The sequence below is a fragment of the Neodothiora populina genome, assembly GCF_041146345.1.
Source record: "Neodothiora populina strain CPC 39397 chromosome Unknown canker_contig_12, whole genome shotgun sequence".
NCBI lineage: Eukaryota > Fungi > Ascomycota > Dothideomycetes > Dothideales > Dothioraceae > Neodothiora > Neodothiora populina.
This window is the reverse complement of record NW_027191404.1, coordinates 2,180,106-2,202,587: the sequence shown is the minus strand read 5'-3', so window position 1 is coordinate 2,202,587 and position 22,482 is coordinate 2,180,106. Positions and strand designations below refer to the sequence as shown.

Sequence of the window (22,482 nt, the reverse complement as noted above, 5' to 3'; positions counted from 1 at the left end):
AGTGTTAGAGTCAATGGCTGCGCGTCTCAATGCTAAGGTCCGGGAAATGATACAAGTAACGAGATGCAGGTAAGGTAAGGTACCTTAAGGTATTGGATAGATGTATCACGGGTAAGTTTCCAAGCCACGTTCCTGTTACAGACAAAGCAAGGTACAAAAGGTAGGTATGCTTGTACTCCTCCTCTCTCATGCACAAACAGCGAGCCTCGGTTCAAAGTGTGTCTGCGCAGATCATAGGGCCCTGGACCTCATCTCTCTTCGCCTTGCCCACAAGCGTCTCGACAATCGTCAACGAAAACAACAGCGCTGTGCCTGGACCGCGGCTCGTGATGACATTCCCATCCTTGACCACCCGTTCTTCATCGCCCGCGTACTCCCATCCCGCGTCGACAATCTCCTGCTTGACCGACGGGTGCGAAGTGACTTTGCACTTCTTCGCTGCCTCGCCGTCGCCTGATTTGGCGCTCTCGACGAGCGCAGTCGTGCCTGCGCAGATGAATGCTACGTGTTTTCCCTCGTTGCGAAACTCTCGAACCAGGCGCAGGACCTCTGGTGATTGACAGAAGGTCTTGGCGCCGGGTCCGCCTCCTGGTAGGATCAAGATACTCGCGTTGTCTATCATGCGATCTGGTATCTCGTCCACAGAGGGAATGTCTGGGATGATTTTGATGTTTCTTGAGCACCTGAGTGTTCGAAGATCTTGGTTAGCAAGCTAATTTCTGTTTCATGTCTGCATACGTCAATCGAATGCTCGATGGAGGCGCTTGATGATGATAATGTAATCAAGTCTCCTGCTCGTGGCGTGGTAGATTATACGTGCCAGAGCATGGACGATCCGGATCTTGCCACGCAACTTGGGCTATCTCTGAAGCTTGTGGGTAGACCAAGAGCAGATCAAGGCTAACAAACCGTCGGACGAGTCTTCAGCTCTTTGCCTCGTTTTGAGATGCAAAACGTTTTGACAAGGACCACTTGGGTAAGTCGCCATTTTACCCCATACATTGCAGCCACGTGATGATTTGCGCAGCGGCTCGGCCACGCTATCAAAAACATGTGTGTGACTTACTGAGCAAAGAAGGGGTTGGAGAGTTTGACACCCGCTGATTTGATGGAAACACCAGCGCGAGTGAGAACGCTATACCATAAATTCAGCACTATGAAGGCTGGGCATGAGAGCTTAGCAGCAATGCCAACTCACTCATATGGTGTAACAAATTCGATCTCCTCGGTCCCATCAGCGATGAGGATTAGAGCCGAGGTCTCGGAAGTACTGCTAGGAGCTGCCATGTTAGTCAAGTCAAGGCGGCGTGCTACAACAAGATTGCAAATGCTTGTCGTTGATGCAGATGTGACAACGACACTTCGTCGTGAAGCTAAGGAACGTGGTGCCTTACACCCCGCCTTTTGTTGAAATAAGGTTGTGGAGAAGGAGGCTCTGGCTCAACTGCTCGTCGCGCTCGAGCCAGCTCTTGTCGAAGTCTCCTAACAAAGTAATTGTCATATACAGAATAGTCTTCCAATGCGTGCCAGCAAAGAGTAATACAACACGATCTCAAAACAGCTTGATAATATCGTTTTCTTATCAACTGCGGGGAAGATGATTCTGCGAAGTAGAACATCGGGAATGCCTGCTACGATCCTCCCTCTTGACCAATCATCTGGATCTTCGCATACAGGTCCCGCGCAATAGCGCTCATACTGTCTAGTCACGATGAAGCCAAAAACGCTTGGTGCGCGACTTACCTCGGCCGAACCATTGTCTGAGAGATCCATACCAAGTCTACGGTGAATATGGGGGAACCTTTGTGGTGTGAGTTTGAAGCTCCGGGGACAAAGTGTGGCGTGCATGTTAGCCGTCAAACACGACCAATTGAACCATATTCTCCCCGCATTTGGTCTTAGACTTCTGAAAGATACACCGTTTTGTGGCTCGATCTGGATCAGAGACTTGCCAGGTAAGCGATGCACACAGTGCTACCACTGAGAAGGGGGGCCAAGTCAGCTGTATATTAATTCTCTGACCCCCGCTATGTTTTTTATCAACAAAGGGTCGTTTCGTCTCCCTGCTTATCAATTCTCCCCTCTCATATCCTCTTCATTAGTGTCTGAAGTATGTCTTCTACTAATGGCTCCATCACGCCTCCTGTCCTCAAGGACGGCACAAACGAACACATTGAACGCATCAAGACGATGGAGCAAGTCCCCGGTCACACAAACTACTACGAGAAGGACGGTCTGCGCACATACGGGGATGACGAAGGTACGCAGATACTCCCCCCTGTGATGGATGACTGATACGCACCAAATGCTGACATTCGACTCAAGATCACGACCATGAGCCAAAAATGACCGCTCGACGGTTCCTGAGTCTTACAGCAATGGCGTTCCTCTGGACAGGCTCCCAGATCCCAGTATACTTGTTCGGAGGCGTGAGTTTTCTGGCGAAAGCTTTCTCGGAAGAATTGGGCAGCTAACGTTCCACAAGGTGCCGCCACTTATCTATGCTGATATCGGAGGAGCTGATCGTTGGATTTGGTTCGTCCTCGCCAATCTATTGTCTTTGGCCGCCGTGTGCCCGTTCGTTGGATCCCTCTCCGACCTTATGGGACGACGATACGTTGCGCTTACTGGAGCTGCCTTTATCGTTGTTGGTATGATCATTTGTTCGACTGCACACTCAATGAATGTCTTCATCGGGGGCATGGTATTTGCTGGGGTTGGTGCTGGCATTAACGAATTGACCGCTCTCGCGGCGACGTCCGAGATGGCCCCCACGTCACAGCGTGGCAAGTACGTTGCAGTACTCGTGTTCACCATTCTTCCCTTCTGCCCCAGCGTGCTGTGGGGTCAGCTCATTGCTCACTACTCCACTTGGAGGTACATTGGTCTTCTCTGTGGTTGCTGGGCTGCCATAGGATTCCTCTTAGTCCTCTTCTTCTACTTTCCTCCTCCCCGTGTCAACTCTCAGGGGTTGACGAGGAGCGAGGTGCTCTCACAGATCGACTGGGTGGGAGGTCTACTCAGTATTGGTGGCATGATCCTCTTCATGATGGGCATGGCGGTAAGTCTTCCTGAAGTTAAGTACCATCTGTTCGATGACTGACAACGAGCTTTCTAGTGGGCCGGATATCAATACCCATGGGGCTCTGTCCATGTCCTAGTGCCGCTGATCTTGGGTGTCGTCATGATGGTCGGCTTCTGTGTCTGGGAGTCAAATTTCGCCAAGTATCCCATGTTTCCCAAACGCCTACGTCAAGCGCCTCGCATCCTCGCTTTGACTTTGGTCATCACCTTCATTTCCGGAGCAAACTTCTTTTCCATTCTAATGTTCTGGCCAACCCAGGCCTTCAACATGTACGGCCACGATCCTGTTGGAGTTGGCCTCAGAGGTCTACCTGTGGGATTCGCGATTCTGGCTGGCGCTTGTATCGTCTTGTGGCTCCTCTCCCTTTTCAGAGGTCACAATAAGGAGCTCATGATCGGCTCTTCGATTCTGATGACCGCTGGCTGCGGTGCCATTTCCATCGCCCGCGTCGACAACCTTCATCAACTATGGGGCATCCTTGTCGTTGCTGGTCTGGGAATCGGCGGCATCGTCGTCCCAGCCTCTATCATCACAACCATTATTTGCCCCGACGATCTCATTGCCACCGTAGCCGCCCTGACCCTAGCCATTCGCGTCATCGGAGGCAGTATCGGCTACACAGTCTACTACAACGTCTTCATCAGCAAATTTGTCCCAGCAGCGACCCACTATGTTGGCGGCGTGATGGTAACGAAACTCAACATCACAAACCCCCTGTTGATCAAGGAAGCAATCGAACTCACAGGCGCATCACTACTTCCTCTGCTCCAAGAGATCCCAGGAATCCACGGATCTCCCGCCGCATACGAAGCTGTGGTCATCGCAGGCCGCATGGCGTACGCCGAGGCGTACAAGTGGGTTTACTACGTCTCGATTGCCTTTGGTGGAGTCAGTATCCTGGCTGCTTGTTTCTTGGGCGACATCAACCAGTACATGGATGACCATGTCGCTGTGGTTATGCATTGATGTGCTCGCTCCGTGCTTATATATAGCATGTTGTTTGGGTCACGCAGGGTTTCAACCATGTGACAATAATGAATTTCAATGCCTTTCTTCTTTATGTGGTAATAAGTGCTCCTCGGCCATGATTCTGCGGTTCCACTCGCGTTCTATAATCAGAATGCGCCTGTAAACTCGAGGTCACTTTCGTCGTGAGTGACGCGTCGTAACCTCGCAAAGCTCCTAGAGTGCCAACTTGTATATTGTAACAAGAAGAATAGGAGTGCAATCAGTACTCCGTGCACTGCAGTACATGGATGCAAAAGTGATGCCCGCTTGCGATCCTCGACCACTTTGTTCGTAAATTCTGCATTCGAAACATGTGTATATCGGTAGCGTGGTTGGAAGCGCAACCAGGGGATATCTACCAAGGGACCAAGCTTGACAAGAGGGAAAACCCTGACAGAGGAGAATCGGACACGCATGCGCCACCGAACTCTGGGACCGCGCAAAAAGCTCGTCTACCCCGCCAGAATCAAGAAGCAATATCCTCGACCCTGAGCAATCCACTCGCCATGCCAGCAGCACTCCACCCGCCGACATTGATGTTCGGGTTCCAGCACACGGTCGTGACAGACGTCTTGAGCTCGTAGACGGTCGTGTAGATGGCGCCTCCTTCGCGGTGGGCAAACGAGTCTTCTGTGTTGAAGAGCTTGATCTCTTGGCATTTGTAGCCTTCTAGGATCCTGCTCATTCCTTGTTGGCTGCCCTGTCTGGCGTCTCGTGCGGACTCGGTGGTTTGCCCGGCCTGGTTTGACTGGGTCGATGACATCTCTGTGTCTTCATCGACTGCATAGGTGGTTCTTCCGTTGCTGTGCAGAGCACGCCACTCATGCGTGAACCATATTTGATTCCAGATGGGTACTTTGCTCTCGTAAGCTCTGCGCAATGGATTGGTGGAAGTGACTTCGCCGCCCACGCCAGCCGCCAGTACGAATGGATGGACTGGGCTGACAGCTACGGCTAGCACCGGGCTTTTGTACCGTGTACATCCTATTTGGCGAAAAATGCGGCGCAGGGGGTATGCGACGAGCGTAAAGTTGTCGTCGGCTGAAAGCACCATCTGGGACCAATCGTGCCAGACAAGGACGGAACGACCCATACGTGAGCGTGTAGAACGGATCGTAGCCGCTGGAGAGAAAGTGGTGTTTGTTGACAGATCCATCAAGTCGATAGTGTACAGGTGACCGGCCATGGTGGTTGCAACCACAATGTTTGGGCGCGATGGAGAACATGATACAACAGACAGCACATAGGTTGTGGCTAGAGCTGCGTAGATCACCGGTTCGGCAAAGTCAACGATTGGCGTGCCAGGGGTAGCTGTGATAGACGTTGCTATGTTCCATACTCCTAGTGTGCCATTTGCGCAGCCAGCGACAATGCTGTTCGTGCTAAGCCATGCGAAACATGTACAAATCGTGTTTGGTGGACGTGTGGCAAAAGCGGTGTTCTGCACATGTACGTACTCTGTCTCCGTCGTCGACCGGGACACAGAGACATCGATGACTCTGATTGACCCATCTCCAAAGAGGATTGCAAGTAGACCTACGTTCAAGTCAAGCTCCTGTGATGCAGTATCAAACTTTCTAGGAGCCGGACACCACTTCATAGATTTGATATTTCCAAACTCAGTACATATGACCTTTCGTAATCGGGGAGGTCGTTGTATACTAACTCTGCCATCAGCGGCCGAGGCAAACTCCCACACTTGAAATGAGCTTTTGAAGGGCGCTTGAGCAGTGAAAGCAGGTGCTGATGAGGTTTTATACGGTACCTCGCCCGTCCTGGTCTCCACTATAGGAATCGTTGAAACGACAAGGAACTGCTGTGATCCTTCATGATTGGGTGCCCAATCTAGTGACTGGACTTTCTGGCCAAGGTTAATGATCCAACCATCTCGAAGGCTCTTCGGGTCTTGCATGTTGTTTGTGTTATGGTCCGCAGATGCATCTGGCACCCAAGCTTCGTTCAGATCAATACTCGTGCCGACCGGGATTCCGAATCGCTTTTGCTGCTTATAAGGTCCCATGACAAAAGTGTGGGCCGGTAGTCCGTTATAAGGCATGTATTCCTCTGCTTCTGAGGCCGGCAGCTTTGAAGACCTCTGCCCAGATTGAAAGGCCTCTTTGCCACCATCAAAATCGTACCATTCCCAATCTTCTGTGGCCTCCTTCTTGATGATATCAGGAGTGAGAAAATAGCTGCGCGTGAACCCACCAAATCCACTAGCGGTAGCTTTACGACTTGGTGTTGTAGGCTCAGCACTCCACTTGAAGTGCCCTTGTAAAGGCGGGCCCTGATCCTCAAGGGTGGGACCAAACATGAACAATCTCTGGACCTCTTTAGACCCGCGTGTCGCGGGCTCGAGAAGTCCACGAGGTTGAAAGCGCGGATCAGCGATTGCACGAGTAGGTTTTGATTTGCCATATTCAGGTATCTTTCTCCTTCGAGGCCCATGGAATCTAGGTTCTTCAGGGTCAGAGTCCCCGTGCAGAGTGTCTGCATCCGCATAATCATTCTCAATAACTTCATCACCTAAGTTGTCTTCTTCACCTGGAGTGAACTCATCTTCAGCTGGATCTGAAGGGGCATAGGCTGCGACGCGTGAGTGTCTGCGTACGTCTTCATTTTGAGCATTGCTGTCTTCATGCAAATCATCGTCAAGGTCTAGACCGTCGAATGGATCAACGGAGTACTTTTTGGAAGAGTCCTTCCTTCTTGCTGACTTCCGTTGTGGAGCCATGATCCTTCACAAGCCTGCGCAAGAAGTTCTACAAAAATGACAGGTCTTTACCAGCCATAGAGAGCTCTCATGTTGAATCGACGGTCTATGACAATATCATCCAAGAGCGCAAGTTGAAAATTACTTGCATTATCAATATAGCAAGATCAATACCGTAGGCAAGATTCTTGGCCCTCATCGGACTTAAGCTTTAGAGTCGCCGAAGCATAACGCGATGCGCGTCTGCCTCTATTCAGGCGCGTACTCACGATGTCATCTTCAACATCACACAATGCCGGTCAGTCGGAATATAGCCGACTTCTTCAAGCCATACATCAAGCCAAAAAGGAAGATCATACAGGGTGACCTATTCGATAATATAAATGTGACAGCTGCACCGAGACCTAGTTCGCCTCGTGAAGTAACAACACCTGCCTTGACTGTGGCAGTAGATAAACCGTGGGGATCAAAATCACAAGCAAAGACTGTCTCAGATAGCAGAATAGCAGTTGACAAGGATGACGCGCCAGTTGCAAACAAAATTCCGCTACAAGAGTCATCAACAATCATGACGAAGAAGTTGGTGAATAAGGAGGTCTCTCATGTTGCCACAACCACCCCGGCATTATCGCCAACTTCATCTTGTCCACCGAGTCTCCATATTCCAGATGAGCCGCAACGGAAGATGCGGCAATTGAGTCCTCTATCTTCTCGTAGTTCGACAAACGCCAGTCCCAGCCCCGAGCCTCTCCTCGAACCCGAGATCGTAGTTGCACCTTGCGAGCCTACTCGTGCAAAATTACCGGATGTCAATGCATCCTTCCTATCTACGTCCAGTCTTTCGGCACCGCCGATCAGCTCTCAGTCATCAAGCCGTCGCATCGTTCATGGTGGTCAGTTGGCCGTCACTAATTCCGACTCGGACAGCATGGATCAGGATGACGACTCGTTGGATGAGTTGGAGGAACTTATCAAGCGAAAGAGGGTCAAAATGACAAACGAGCCTTCAGTGAACAGGCATGAAACAAGTGCGGAGACACGAGAGTTGAGAAGCTCCAGGAAGCCACGGGTGCAGAGCAGTATGCGAAAATCGAGGTCTCCCCCAAGGAAAAAGTACAAGTTCGATCTGGCTAGTCTTGCCAAACAGTCTCGAGCTGAAGCAGCTTGGGGCCAACATCAGAAGCAATTTGCGTATCTGGAGGATATGGAAGAAGAGAACAAGGTTGAATCGTTAGCCCCTAGTGCCAACGACGCTGGTCTGGTCGGCGTGACCGAGCAACTAGACCGTGAGGATAGGGATGCACAGGAGAAGGATGATCTCCTTCGGGCGATGAAGCGTATGGATACTCTGCAGGCGGATGTGAAATACTACTTCTTCACAGCAGGAGACGTTCGGCCAGCGCGACCTGAATTTCCTGTGGAGCAAATGGATCGACACAAGACCTGGGGCCCAATCCTGCGAAGTGAGTTGGCTTGACGGTTGTTTCCTAGCAGTGCTGACGTTTGAGTAGAGCAGAAGTCTCGAGACCAAGCCTTTGTCACTGGTTTCATTTCGGATATGGCACGCGTGCTACCTCTTCCCGAAGGGATCCTTCAGTGGATCTCGCGCGATCGTGAGTGGAATCCTGATTCACTGAGGTTTCACATTTCTGACTTAAGATATCCAGTTCTGAATGAATCGGACACCAGCATGGCACTTGCATATGTAGCGTCCCTCCATGCTCATTACAGAGTGGCACCAGTCAGTCTCGAGACCCTTCGTGAAGGTCTTCTAGAGATTGCCGGCCGCCAAAACTCCGCTTCAGGACTCGAAGTCCATGCTCCTGCACCTCTGGACAATGAGAGAAAGCCAGATCCGTTGATATACACTGCTGCGCGCAATTCCAGTCTACTCTTTGGCAGCTTGGCGGAACAGTATGAGAGCCCACTATGCATCGCTATTCGTGACCCGTACTGACCTTGCAACTCGCAGTTTGCCCCTCTCAGAAAAAAGGAGCTGGCTCCACTCTTCGATGCTTATGCTTCTCGACTGCAGGGTGCAGGAGGATACGACGACCCGAACGCAGGTTCAGGCTGCTATAAAGGCGCTTATAGACGCAGGTGATGCGGAGAGATTTGACGACACTGTAAGTCTGCTTCTTCACACCTTTGAAATGCGCATATACGGAAAATGCATGCTGACCGACTGCGTTCAGGCCACGAGCGTCGGCGTCAACACTCTGAAGAGCATCAAGAACCCAATCCTGATGCATCGACTACTATGCAGCTTACCTTCCACAAGCACGCGGATGCACTCATTCAAGCGACGACTGGGACTCGCATACACACTGAAATCCGAGGATCACCTGCAGGGAGGACTCGACCAAGTATCGACAACATGGAACGTCATTGCGCATCTCAAGAAAAGCACCAGGTTCAGAATCAGAGAAGACACAGACTTTGCCGCGCTGGGCGCGCGAATCGGCATCTTAGATATAGCGGTAGGCGCCGGCTTCTCAGACTTTCGCTTCTTGCCCGAAAGACGAACGCCAGAAGCAAAACAAGACGAAAGCACCAGCACCGATCTCACGAAGATGCAAAGAAACCGATCACGACAAATCCAATCCACACCAATCGAAACAGCTTTCAACGAGGCCATCGACGGCCTCGTCGGCGAGCTCCGCGTGCTCATGTCGCATATTCGAGACGCCGGGGCGGCGCACATGCAGCGCACAGAGTGCAAGAGCATGCTGGAGAAGCTGTCGTACAGGCTCGAGTACGCGGCTCGGACGAGGCGGAAGCCGAAGAAGTCGATTTTCGGGGGAGGCGGTAGTGGTGGATCTGGTCGTCGGGTAGCAACAGGAAGATCAGGGGATGTTTATGTGGACATGCAGGATTATTTGGTCAAGGGGGGTGGTGGATGAGGTGAGGCAGGAGGGTGGTGGTGGTGTAGGCACCGACGCTGGCGGACCGTGATCTGTGGCAATCCAGCCGGTGGACAGAGAAGAAAATACAGCGCTTGGAAGCGCTCAAGGTGATACGTGGGAGATCAGATAATATCTACAAAGTACGGGCTAGCTCAGCTTACACAAGACATGCATGCATGCTCTACCACTTCCTTCATCGATCGGCTAAACAAGACACAAGAATACACACAAAGTTAGAGAGCGCAAAGCGGAGACGGAGGAATGGGGAAATCGACGTGGTTTATGTAAAACAGACAGATGGTGGTGTGAGAGGGTAAAGGTGGTTCGGCGCCATGCAAGGAAAAGAAGTCTAGTCCTTGAACTTTCTGTTCTGGTTCTCGCCGAAGAGGATCGTTCTCACGGCCGGCAGGGCGTCGGTCTCGAGAAGCTTGAGACGTTCCTCGAAAGTGTTGTTGATGTCGATTTTGCCTGTTCCGTTGTAGATCCATACACCGCCAGCGCTGTGTCCTTCGGTCAGTATGCAATTGGGAGTCAGGGATAGTGGGAGTTGATGGAGAAACAAGAAAAACGTACGACTCCTCTGGCAGACTGTCCTTCTCGTCAATGGAGACTTCGACCTCCTTGCCCTTCAACTTCTCCTTGTACTCGCTGCTCGCAGCCTCGGCGGCCTTCTTGACGGCGTCGACATCCTTGGCTCTGCACTGAACGGAGATCTTGGGCTCATTGAGCGCATACATGCCCTCGAGCAAGAGATCCTTGAGGATGCCCTCGTACTTGGCGGGATCGGCGATCTGGTCGGGCAGCTTGTTGGCGGCCTGTTCGAAGAGGTCGTTGAGCAGCTCCTGTCGCGCGCTCAGCAGCCTCAGACGCATCTTGTTGGACAGGGTGGACTTTGTGATTTGCTGCGACATGCTGGCCGTCTTGAACTTCTTCTCGTACTGGGTGTCGATGGTGGCCGTCTCCTGGCGCACCAGGTTGGCCTTTTCGATGGCGAACTCCTCGTCTGCTTTGAGGTTGATCTCGCGCGCTTTCTCCAGCGCTTCTTGGCGGATGAAGGCCGTCATCTTGCGCAGCTCCGAGGCGACCTGTTTTGCATGTCAGCATGTATAGCGTTGCAAGTGCAAAGGATCGAGTGCGTCGGTGAATACCTGGTCGTCGGACATGGCGTGTATTTGCGACATGATTGTGGAATCGGTGTGTTGTAGAGGAGGACGAGGAGGATTATGGTTGAACGAAGCACCAGCTGAGTTGGAGCACGGCAGGAACTCTAGCTACGAAGGAAGGCGCCGGGGAAGGTCGAACGCGGTATGTGGTATGATGTCCGAAGCGGTGTAGTGGAGGGATTGGTAGACAACTCTACACTCTATGCCTCTCAGTGAATAATGGCTCAAGGTCAAGGTCAAGCTACCGTTCTTGCTGCTACACACCTACAGAGTGACGTTGGATCGTGGACTGCGGGTCTTGGCTCGACTGTCATGTTGTCGACACTAACCCATTTCGAGTCTTATCAGATCGTGGCCCTCAAGGTATCGAGTCTAGCCCTTCTCAGTGCTAGTCCCAACTTACAGTACAGTAGGAATCCGACAAGAATGGCGGAGAAAGGAGGACAAGAGCGGTGGCCAATACTCAGGTGTTTTTGTCACCCAACAATACTGTAATCTACCGGGGCATCATTGGAAGTCACAGGGCCAACAGGAGGCACTGTACTGCACCTACTGTACCTTACCTTACTGTACCTCTGTTTCATCAAGGTATACAAAACAAATACAGTAGCGTGGAAGGGACTGTCGTATTCTCCTACACCACCTTATTGCATGACACTCCTTGTTCTCTACATCATCATCATCATCATCATCATCACTCTTTCGTCTTCCGACATCCTGCCTTACCTACATCACAGCGGCAAAGCGCACTTGCCCTACCCTGAGTATATTTACCTTCCACTTGCTCTATCCTATTTTGGTCTACACTTCTCGTGCGATTTGCACGCTATTGCACATCATTTGCTCAAGGCTGCCATATTATTGCACACCTTAGCAAAGCCCTATACCATCGCATCGCATTCCGCCTGACCACACCATGTCTTGCGCGCGATAACCGCTGCTCCCCTCCCGAGTATCATATCAAAAAAAAACATCGCCACAACCTCAGGCATAGCTGTGTATGCAACCGCTATGTCGTCTCTGTCCCCCGGCGGGACTCTGGCCGTATGTTTCACCTCTCCATCTTCAGTTGTTGTTTACCTTCTTCTGACGACTTCGTAGTTGGGCGTCATAGTCGGTCTCCTGTCGACATGCGTCCAGTCTGTCGGCCTGACCCTGCAGCGCAAGTCGCACATGCTCGAGGATGAGAAAGAGGATCATTTACCAAGGCGAGCTCCCTATCGGCGACGGCGATGGCAGATCGGCATGCTGTTGTTCCTGTTGAGCAACATCATCGGCTCTACCATCCAGATCACCACACTGCCGCTGCCGCTGCTCAGTACTCTGCAAGCCTCGGGTCTTGTCTTCAATGCCCTCATGGCCACCCTCCTGCTCAAGGAGCCCTTCACTATTCGCACCACCATCGGTACCGTCTTGGTCGCCACCGGCGCCGTCCTGATCTCCATGTTTTCAGCTGTCCCAGAACCCTCGCATAGTCTGGATCAGCTGCTGGCCCTCCTTGTCGTGCCCAACTTTATCGTCTGGATGAGCTTGACCTTCCTGCTCGTCATCGTCGTCCTCGTCGCCACCTTTTGTCTGAACCACCTACTTCCGGCACACTCGCGCGACCGATCGCGCGTACGTCTGATCAAGGGCATGTGCTTCGGTCTCGTCTCTGGTGTCCTCTCTGCCCATGCCCTACTCCTGGCCAAGAGTGCGGTCGAGTTGCTCGTTCGCACCATTGTCGACCACCGCAACCAATTCAACCGCTACCAGTCCTGGCTTCTCCTCGTCTTCTTTCTGGTCATGGCTTTGGCTCAACTCTACTATCTCCACCTCGGCCTCAAACTCGTCACCACTAGCGTCCTTTACCCCTTTGTCTTCTGCGTATACAATATCATCGCCATCCTCGACGGTCTCATCTACTTTCGCCAGACCGATCGTCTACCGCCTCTATATGCCGGTCTCATCGCGCTTGGCACTGTGATACTCCTTTCCGGCGTTTTGGCTTTGAGTTGGCGCTTGAGCGAGGACGAAGACGAGGCAGGACCCGGTCACGCTCACATCTACGCCTCCGAGATACCTCCTTCAGCTCTCACCCCTGGCATGGGCTTTGTCGACGAATCCGTTGTCGCCGAGGACGACCTCGATCCTGCCCGCATCCATCAGGGAGATGATCCTGAGCGCGCCCCGTTGATGCAGTACTCGAAAAGAAGACACACACTCCGCGATTCCGCCCTCATGACCGGCAGACGACGGAGACGCAGCGACACGTTTCGAGAAAGAGAAGACATCTGGGACGAATTGGGCGATACAGAACAACACTATGGAGCTGCTCCTAGAGCAAGAAGCGATCATCGCCATCCTCTTTCCGCTCGCTCGACACCGCGTCACAGTCCCAAGATCCCCGTCGACGACTCCGACTCTGACGACGTCGACGTGGCAGCCGACGCAGGCGCCAAAAAGATCCAAGACCATGTTTGCCGGTATACGACCGAGGTCAGAGGAGCTTTACGGCAGGCGGCCGAGCGGCTACAGAGGCAGAGAAAGAGACAGCTTGACACGTAATCTGGCCGCATGGTGGAGATCAAGACGGAAAGCCGAGGAAGCGTCAGGAGAAGCGGAATGAGATGATCTTGGGGTTCTTTTGCGTGTAGAGCTCTGACGAAAGTTCTGCTTAACGAACTGAACATATTCCCCGAGCTGGGTCTCGGGTCTTGTAGGGTCAGCTCTTGGACACTACGCTGTACCTGGGATTGTGTTTGGTTTCCTTTTTGTATGTTTGTATGTATGTATGCACGTCTTGATGCAGATGTTCACATTTCTCTGGTCTTTTCCACATGAAGAGGGAGCACAAACTCCTACTTGAAATACAAGCTCAAATTGCCCTACTTCGTTTTTCTCATCGGAAGAAAATAACGATAACAACAGTCAAGGAAGGCTTGAAACCCATTCGTTCTCGAGAGAGGCAGGCAAGGCAGACGAGCTTGCAGTCTAGTATCTCGATTTGCCAAGATTCATCATTCACGCACTCATCACAGGCATAAGAAAATCATCATGGCATTCCTCTGCCCCGTTTATTTGTTACAACCCCCCAATTACCTCCCCTTGAGCTATTCGACTCTCCCGTTCTCATCCGCTCCTATGCAGAAAAGAAGCAACAAGCAAAACAACCCCCTCATGTAAGAATCAAATAGGAATCTCCCCCCTGCGCGCGACCTCGATCCAGAACCCGCACCGTGCTGTAAGCCCCCCCTCCACACCAATGCCCACGGTCCCAACCTGATCCACCTCCGGCCCGATGACATACTCCTCCCCCGTCGCCTTCAAATCAGGCACACGCGGTATGTTATCGTCGGTGAGTTTATATTCGTTCGCGTCGCCGGCGCGCGACTGGAAAAAAGATGCGAAGACGCCTGTGTAAGCGTGGTAGGTTGTGGGATTCGAGACTTGGAAGGGCGAGGGCCGGTTCCACCAGTAGGTGTCGCTGCCGTGGCGGGCTTTTTTTTGTGGGGGGAGGGGAGATTAGTTCTTATGGTGGTTTTTGGTAACATGGAGGGTTTGTGTTGATGGGGGGGAGAGAACCGGGTTGGTGGAGTCGGGGGGAGTGGGAAAAAAGGGGGTTGAGAGGGGGACCCTGTCCTCTTTTTGCCGTGCGGTGGACGGGGAGAGGGAGGGACTTGGTGTGTCTATGCAATCGGTTTGATCACTCTAGAACATAAACTTCGAATGGATGGAATGCGGAATAAGGCAAAGAATGGTTATTGGTTGACTTACAGGGTTCGATAGTGTATTCACCTAGATACGACCTCTTGCGGGCTGCAGATGCCATCCACAATGCTGGACAGGCCAATGTCGTGTCTCGGTGTATCAGGCCGGCACGTACATACGTCGTGTTATAGCTCTTCAACTCTTCAGCCGAGCCATGTGCCGGATACAGACGTTTGACAGTCTCGAAACTCGTATTAGAGAGCCCGGGTAGATAGCCGTGCAACCAATTATCAAACGAGGCCGCGGACGAATTGAACGGGGGCGACCCAGTGTTTGATACATTCTGCAGACCAGGAGGCACGAAGTTCTCGCCTTCGTGGAGATTGTACATGCCGAATCCGTACTCGATGTTCACGGCGCCTCTGATTGTGGCAGCAGTCAATGTCTGTGAGAGAAAAGTGCCGTCGATGACAGGCGCCCAGGAGTATGACGAGGTGTTATAGGTGTGCGAGCCAGAGATCGCCAGGGACGCCGTACGCAGCACTTGCACGTCGACGCTCTTGAGGCAGCGGAGAGATTCAGCACCGGTGCAATTGGTCAATCTAGCGAGGTTGTCGTATAGCTCTTGAGCCTCAGGGGCATCGTACTTGTACGTCTTCTCCCAGAACGGTGAAGACGCAAGCGCTTTGTCAAAGAGACGTGGAGTGGTTTTGCCGTTCTGAGCGATTACTTGGGCTACCACAGATCCTGCCCCGGCAGACTGACCCCAAATGGCAACGTTGCTTGGATCCCCACCGAACTTTGTTATGTACTTATTGGTCCATTGTAGTACCGCATGCTGATCGAGGAGACCTGGGTTTAGATCCGAGTTTGGGTCCTCTGCTATTTGCTTGCCTGGGAGGAAGCCAAGGGTATTGACGCGATAGTTGGGAGACACAAAGATGAAATCTCTGGCTGTGGACACATTCAGTGTTGGAAAACCGGCCGGCGGCAGAGTAAAAGACCCTCCGCCTTGGATGAATCCACCGCCGTAGAAGTTGATCACTACCGGTCGAAGTGGTTGTCCCGCAGCCCACGGTCTGGAATAGAGGCCAAGGTAGAGGCAGTCCTCCGAGCCATTGACTGTTCTCTGCGGACACATGTCGTACTCTTGTGTGGAGTTGTACGTGCCATTGGTGATCCTGGCAGGAGGTTGAGGTGCTCGAAATCGGGTTACCCCTATTGGTGGTGCGGCAAAGGGTATCTTTTGCCAGTAAGTGATGTTATACGGGGCCGAGTATGCTCCAGAGAAAGTACCGTACTCCAGCTCTGCCACCAAACTTGTATTCGCAAGACACACACCAGCCAGATATACCACGACCGTGGCCGCTGAAAAGTAGATGAGCATAGTACCAGAAGTGTGTGCCTCTGATTTGTGAGTATACCTACTTTATCCCATGGCCAAAGACACAAGCCTTACGTATATAAATGGAAAGCGGCATGTACCCCTCCAAGACCGCCACCACGCATTCTCTACAACCATAGTGGTGAAATACAGGAATGATGCAAGTGTACATGGACGTGACCACTGAAGAGATGGATCGACGTGGAGGATTGGGGTAATTATTGGAGATCTCGAAAGGCTAAATTGGGTATATCGGCCCAAAGAGCGCCGAGCCTTTCCCCTCGCTGTTTTGCCAGCGCATGATTTCCATCAATCAGCGTGTCGCACTCCAAGTGCCACCGGAGCACAACTACGAAAGTGATGTAGAATACGACAAGGAAAGAAGGAAAAAGCGTTGTTGGACCGTTGTGATTTGTGGACCAAGACGATTCTTACCTCCCGTGATCTACTCTAGAAGACCCTGAGCAGATCTCAAAGACCAACCTCTAATTTTCCTTGGACATTGTTCCAAAACTCCTCGACGATTTCTTTCTGGCCATGACCTTTGCGTACGGCAAGATATCTCCTATCATCGATACGGGGCTTCCAGTTGCCTTTGTTTGCGTCAACGATTTCTCCTCCGGCCTCTGTGAGGATCACCCAGCCGGCACAGACGTCCCATGCCCAACACCCGGCCTCCCAATATATGTCTATGTGACCCGATGCAACAGCGCATAAATTCAATGCAGCGGAGCCCAAAGAACGCAACGAATGCACCATGGCACCCCCGTCCTCTTTACTTGCGCAGAGCTTTCTAAATGTGTTTACCTTGACGTCGTAATCATTGCCCGAGCGATCACTGCCCCACTCGACCGCAATCTGAGCCTTGTCTAGACCACTCAGGGGCTCGGGATCTTTCAGAGGCAAACGGACATGGTCATGGAATTGATCTGTAAGGAACGAACCTTGGCCAAGAATACCGGAATAGAGGGTGCCCGTGAATGGGTTGTATACAATCCCAACAACAGGCTTCAGATCAATCGCCAACCCCAAAGAGATAGATACTGCGCAGCATCAGTGAGTGTTCTGACTCGGATGACTCGAATGCGTCCGGGACTGTACCGTATGGATAGCCATGACAGAAGTTGGTAGTGCCATCTATTGGGTCGACAATAAAGGTAGGAGCTGAAGTGAGCCTGTCGCCTGGCTTGTATGTCTCTTCACCCATAAATCTGTAAGACGAACGGGTGAGATTGGAGGGTCAGTGAGAGTTTGGGAAACGAATGTGCGCACTGGAAGTCAGGATATTTCTCTTTCACAGATTCGGTAACCATCTTCTCTACGGCTTGATCAGTTTCGGTCACCAGATCCACCGAGTTCTTCTTTTCCCCCGAAGAGCTGGTGGTTGGCTTTGCAGAAGTGATCATATGGCCAGCCTTTTTGGCGACCAATATGAGGAAGTCATGGACTTCTTGAAGGTTGACGTTGCTCATTCTGTGTGCTGCTAGATTTGGAATGTGCACCGAAAGAGTGGGTTCTGCAAATGCTGTGTAGCACTTTGATTGTCTGTCAAGCTACAACACTGTGGAACGGGAACACCCTTGCAGAGATGCAGTAGAGTTGTATGGCATGTGAAGGTAATGGAAGTCAAGGCACCTGTATCGGAGTTGCACAAGATGACGTGGGCGGGCAGACGTGATGGCGGCAGAGTGCGAGTCATTACCTACCACGACCCCACAGAGCGAGTAGTCGTAATGCAGCCCCTCCGGACAAGGAGACCGAGCAACCGAGTCGTTCTTGAAAGACAAGTGGCACGGGCTCCAGGGCTGCAAGTGGAAGTTCCAGGGCTACAGGTACGACGTGCTTCACTCGTTCATTCATTCATTATTATTATTGGAGCTTTATTGCTTTATTGAAGCGCGTGTTGTACATCCATCTTCCTCCAAGACGCGTCATTTTGAGCATCGCCGACCATTGACCACCGTGTCAACACAACTTGATCAGATTGTTCCTTCCACGGCGACATTGCCATCGCGCCAGCCATGCCGCCCTTTCGCGATGAGCAGATCTTGGTGCGACAGCTCCTTTGCTCTGGCCTGTATCATGATAGTGATGGATCGCTGACCTGAATTGATCAAAAGATTATCGCGCCTGGTTCGCGAAACACCCTCGTACAACTTGGACTACCAGAGTCTCTCACGCCGCCACGCTTTCACTTCAGATCATGCATGTTCCCAGCCGAGAAGGATGGAGAGTTCGAACCCAACAAAGTGCGACGAAAAGAGAAGGCTGCCAATACAGGCGCCCCGCAGACCGAGACGGACGGCGATGGCGCGCAGCAGGACCAGACCAACGATGACAACAATGATCCCGAGTACGAGGAGGACTTGGTCTCCGAGGAAGGCGCGCTGTGGCCGATACGAAACGGCGCAATCGTGGACTGGCCTTGCTTCTTCGCCCTCATGGATCATGTCTACCGTACCATAAACCCTCCCTTCCATACTGCCATTCTGCTCGTTGCCGAACCCACGTGGACCCCCAAGGAGCACGAAAGGATCACGCAATTCTTCTTTGAAAAGTACAAGATGCCCGCTTTTGGCTTGATGGACTCGGCCTCTGCTACTCTTTACGCTTATGGCCTACACACTGCCACCGTAGTGGACGTTGGCTATACTAAAGCAGATGTCACCGCCATTTCCGAATTCCTCATCCACGACACCGGTCGCGCTTTGAGTGTGCCAGATTGCGGTGGAGAGGCTATGACAGAGCGTCTGTACGCCCTTCTGAGTGCCAAGGGCTTCACCAAGGACATGACCGAGCAGCTGAAGAGAAGTCCTATCTGTGAGATCCTGCCCCCGGATGTCGACCTACCTTCTGCGACCGCCTCTGAACACGATCCTCAGAATCCTGCCGCTGCTGCCAGCACCGGCTTAGATGCTTCTGGTCACCCCATCCACACGACGGCAGGCGCAGTGGGTGAAATACCCCGCGGCCCAGGACCAGGCACTGAGGTTGGGACTGAGACAAAAGATGGCGAAGACAACGAGGGTGTCCTGGATATTGCTAGCATCGTCACCGGTGGAAACATGAGCGAGTTTCTAGAACGGAAGGAGCGCGAAAAGGCAGAGCGTCTCGCTGCGAAGAAGAAGGGCACAGACACCGCAGCAGCAGTTGCCGCCACGGCCGCCAAACCTGTACGCTTACCAAATTCGAAACGCCCCAAAAACACATTTGCATTCGAGGACCACGCCCTACACAATGCCTTGAAGGACATGAACGCCAGTGGGCAACATATGGCAGACATGCAAGCTGCTATCGATTCGGAAGCTCCAAAGAACCAAGGCACGGACGGTGACGGTGCTGCCACCAATGGCGCTGCCTCGCACGAGACGTCTTCTGCCAGCGGCATCATTAGACGCGAGATTGAGGTTGGACTCGAACGATTCCAGGCGGCATCGGGTGGAGTATTGGAGAGGCTCGCAGACGTCATCTACCGCACAATCTCCTCGGTGGAAGAGGTGAACAAGAGAAGCGAGCTATGGGACTCCCTGATAGTGGTGGGCAATGGGTCCAAAGTGAGAGGGTTCAAGGAGGCTCTGCTGGCAACCATCCAGAGTAAATATCTCATATCGCCTTCCTCTGCCACCATATTCACATCCGAACTGCCTTCGAATCTCTCGACCCCGGCCGCCACAGGATCCAATACGCCGCAACCGCAGAGTATGCCGTCGCATGCTGGTCCGGGTGTGAACCCTCTACTATATGCAGCTACGACCGCACAGAATCCCCAGATGAGTCAGATGGGTGGAGCTATGCCAGGGCACCTCTCGCATAGCATGCACTCATCTCATGCGCAGACGCCAACTAGCATGAAGTTAGCTAAGATTCCCGAGTATTTTCCCGAGTGGAAAGATGCCGGCTATGAGGAAGCTGTTTTCTTGGGCGCACAGGTTGCGGCCAAGGTGTTGTTCATCACCGATCAGGGGTTAAGCAAAGGGTACATGACGAGAACGGATTACAACGAGCAAGGGCCACAAGGTATTCACGACTACACTCTGTAAGCGATCTGCGGCAAGGATAATCTGCATCGATTAAAGAAATGACCGATTGTGACACAAGTTGAATACGAGGACGTTGAATGGAAAATCTGAAGGGATCATCATGGGTTCGGGTAGAAATGGAGCAGGCGTAATGGCGATCAACGAGATCTTTTGGCGGTAATTGTCAGCCCAATGGCGGACAATAGACGACTTACGGGCTTAAGAAGACCGGAGGCTTTCCCGCAGGTCCGCGAGATATCCGCAGGAGCCTTTTCCTTTTGCAGTAAATCGAAAAGAAACTTGATAATAACCTACTCAACAGTCTTTAGCATATCGTCCAAAATTTCCTCTGTTCGAGGCAGCCACGGCATGCCGCTCAACAAAGCGATCTGAATACACTGGTCCGTTCCATGTACGGGTAGCCGAGCATGTGGCTTGGAGAACGAGGAACTCGCACCTGTCGCACTGACCAGGAAACGTGAGGCCTGCATGAGTAGTAGACAGTTAGAATTTCGAGATTTCGCAGTTTACCTTATTACCACGCTGTACTGTACTTTGTACAGGTCATGACGACGATCCGTACTTTGGAGAAATACAAATGATTCGGAGCCGAGCAAAGACACGAGCGAGCATCTCAATTCTGTCAAAGTCAATCTGTGAATCACGACTCGTAACAGCCAGTGGGGCCCTCGTGGGAAAAAATCACTCGCATAAGGTAGCCCTTATGCGGTTGTAGCCACTATCGAAGAATTGTCTTTCGTATCTTCTGTACAGTGCAGCTAGTTGGTACCATGATATGATGAATTCGACATCTCGATCAGATACAGTTTTGCGGTTCGACAGGGAACACTCGGCAGCGGCCCGATCGATCACTGAGTAAGAGACAAAACACGACTCGTAACGGAGGCTCGCTAGCCCAGCAATACCAAGAGCTCACCAAGGCAATTACATGCGGAGGAAGCATTGGTATTACTGTACTCATCACGATCAAGACCTACATCGGGGTTGTTCTCCCAGGGGGGTGGGAGACCGCTGAGGTGGTGGCTGACCCTTGGCTCCATCTTAGGCCAGTCTCTGCTGTTAAACGGGCAAAGGTCCGGCCAAGCTCTCGGGGCACGGAGAGCGCGGCAGGCAGATCGGCAGCGATGGCGAGTGGCAGGTGGTGCACAGTCCTTCTAGAAACTTTACCTTGGACTCTTCCAAGATCAGGTAGTGCAACAAACAAGGGTACGGGTAAGGTAGATTGGCATGGTGTAATGCGACCTTGCAGTGTGTGGAAAAGCCACGCCGGGTTTCTGGTGGAACTTCCAAGGCAGATCAAGGTTACTGCAGAGAAGAATCTAATAATGCAGGCGAGACTGCAGGCAATCGCACATCCAACTGCATGCTTTCAAGTCGGTAAACAGCAGTGACAGGAGCGTCGGTGGTCCTTGTACTGGCTGGTAATTAGCACCAACGACCGGCGCAGTAGGTTAGGTCGGAAGGTCAAGTCTGAACGTCGAAGCTCCCCAGGGTTCAAGCTCAGCAATTTATCCTCCACTCATGTTTCACCGGTTTGCAGAGCGGAATCCTTCCTTGGGTTGAGATATAGTACAACTGCAGGGAGTACTTGTACCCTTGACACACCCAAATCATAGATCCTAACACGGTCCTCTTGGAATCTCCATAATTTCCTTTCGGGGGGGGGGGGTGGGTGTGTGTTTTCGTTTCGTTGGACGGGACGATACTCTGGTCCGTACAGCGGACACGCGGTTAGCAATCGTCGCTCGCTTCATGCTCGCTTGCTTGCTCGTGCAGTGCTATCAGGCGACCAATAGTGTGTATGCCTAGTCTCTTCTGTTAATGTACATCCATTTACCCATTAACATCGGATACAGTAGCCCCTTGACTGGTCCAAAAGCCGCCCGCTAGCGTTGGCACTGTTATTCTGCGTCGCCGTTCAATCTGCCCTCGAGGCTTGTCAGGTCAGTGAACTTGCATCAGGCATCTCGAGGACGAAGTTCCTGCATGTTCCTGCCTGTCCATCCGGCTTCCGGCGCGCGTAACGTTGGTGAGAGTTGAGACGTCTTGCTTTGGTCGGTCGGCGGCTCAAACCTTGATCTCGACCAACTCAAGGCTCACGGCTCTTGGCTCAAAATAGCTGGATGAGCCATTCGTGAGTCAAGACCCGTTTTCCGCCCCGCAACTTCTCGACGCGCCTAGGCTTTATCGAACAAGCATACAGTAGCATAGATCGTGCCGCCACATCTTCCTGATCCTGACAGGGTCAAGGACCACAACCGACATCTCTTTTGCCAAAAGGATCTGCAGCTTGTTGTAATACTATCTCGAGTAAGGAAACCCCTTCCACCCCCTCCGAACCCACTCATTCACCAACTTCTTGGGAAACAAGCCCTACTTGCTCCCCAGTCAGCCCGCATTTTCACCGAAACCATTTGCTTTCCCTGCTCCTGACCATCTCAGCTACAGTATGAGCCACAAGGTTACCTTTGCCTAAACTCCTAGTGCTCCCGA

General features: G+C 52.2%; 9 protein-coding genes across 9 annotated transcripts; 4 read left to right on the top strand and 5 right to left on the bottom strand.

Moving 5' to 3' along the window:
- Positions 1-211: 211 nt before the first annotated feature.
- On the bottom strand, positions 212-1,287 carry AAFC00_001417 (uncharacterized protein; the record flags this gene model as incomplete). Its single annotated transcript, XM_069340606.1, has 3 exons — positions 212-683; positions 1,067-1,135; positions 1,199-1,287. 3 exons carry the CDS (start codon positions 1,285-1,287, stop codon positions 212-214), a joined length of 630 nt encoding a protein of 209 aa, XP_069204075.1.
- Positions 1,288-2,112: 825 nt separating this feature from the next.
- Positions 2,113-4,051, top strand: AAFC00_001416 (uncharacterized protein; the record flags this gene model as incomplete). The annotated part of the gene is made up of 4 exons (XM_069340604.1): positions 2,113-2,260; positions 2,326-2,429; positions 2,486-3,061; positions 3,119-4,051. 4 exons carry the CDS (start codon positions 2,113-2,115, stop codon positions 4,049-4,051), a joined length of 1,761 nt encoding a protein of 586 aa, XP_069204074.1.
- Positions 4,052-4,559: 508 nt separating this feature from the next.
- Positions 4,560-6,827, bottom strand: AAFC00_001415 (uncharacterized protein; the record flags this gene model as incomplete). The annotated part of the gene is made up of 1 exon (XM_069340603.1): positions 4,560-6,827. One exon carries the CDS (start codon positions 6,825-6,827, stop codon positions 4,560-4,562), a length of 2,268 nt encoding a protein of 755 aa, XP_069204073.1.
- A 271-nt stretch (positions 6,828-7,098) lies between these two features.
- On the top strand, positions 7,099-9,709 carry AAFC00_001414 (uncharacterized protein; the record flags this gene model as incomplete). Its single annotated transcript, XM_069340602.1, has 5 exons — positions 7,099-8,269; positions 8,318-8,419; positions 8,474-8,720; positions 8,779-8,932; positions 9,002-9,709. The coding sequence occupies 5 exons, from the start codon at positions 7,099-7,101 to the stop codon at positions 9,707-9,709; spliced, it is 2,382 nt and encodes a 793-aa protein (XP_069204072.1).
- A 352-nt stretch (positions 9,710-10,061) lies between these two features.
- On the bottom strand, positions 10,062-10,893 carry AAFC00_001413 (uncharacterized protein; the record flags this gene model as incomplete). Its single annotated transcript, XM_069340601.1, has 3 exons — positions 10,062-10,212; positions 10,286-10,797; positions 10,861-10,893. The coding sequence occupies 3 exons, from the start codon at positions 10,891-10,893 to the stop codon at positions 10,062-10,064; spliced, it is 696 nt and encodes a 231-aa protein (XP_069204071.1).
- Positions 10,894-11,886: 993 nt separating this feature from the next.
- AAFC00_001412 (uncharacterized protein) lies at positions 11,887-13,422 on the top strand (the record flags this gene model as incomplete). Its single annotated transcript, XM_069340600.1, has 2 exons — positions 11,887-11,919; positions 11,977-13,422. The coding sequence occupies 2 exons, from the start codon at positions 11,887-11,889 to the stop codon at positions 13,420-13,422; spliced, it is 1,479 nt and encodes a 492-aa protein (XP_069204070.1).
- Positions 13,423-14,043: 621 nt separating this feature from the next.
- Positions 14,044-15,952, bottom strand: AAFC00_001411 (uncharacterized protein; the record flags this gene model as incomplete). Its single annotated transcript, XM_069347922.1, has 2 exons — positions 14,044-14,354; positions 14,632-15,952. 2 exons carry the CDS (start codon positions 15,950-15,952, stop codon positions 14,044-14,046), a joined length of 1,632 nt encoding a protein of 543 aa, XP_069204069.1.
- A 468-nt stretch (positions 15,953-16,420) lies between these two features.
- Positions 16,421-17,421, bottom strand: AAFC00_001410 (uncharacterized protein; the record flags this gene model as incomplete). The annotated part of the gene is made up of 3 exons (XM_069347921.1): positions 16,421-16,992; positions 17,051-17,160; positions 17,222-17,421. The coding sequence occupies 3 exons, from the start codon at positions 17,419-17,421 to the stop codon at positions 16,421-16,423; spliced, it is 882 nt and encodes a 293-aa protein (XP_069204068.1).
- Positions 17,422-17,970: 549 nt separating this feature from the next.
- Positions 17,971-19,989, top strand: AAFC00_001409 (uncharacterized protein; the record flags this gene model as incomplete). The annotated part of the gene is made up of 2 exons (XM_069340599.1): positions 17,971-18,000; positions 18,070-19,989. 2 exons carry the CDS (start codon positions 17,971-17,973, stop codon positions 19,987-19,989), a joined length of 1,950 nt encoding a protein of 649 aa, XP_069204067.1.
- Between the last annotated feature and the right edge of the window lie 2,493 nt (positions 19,990-22,482).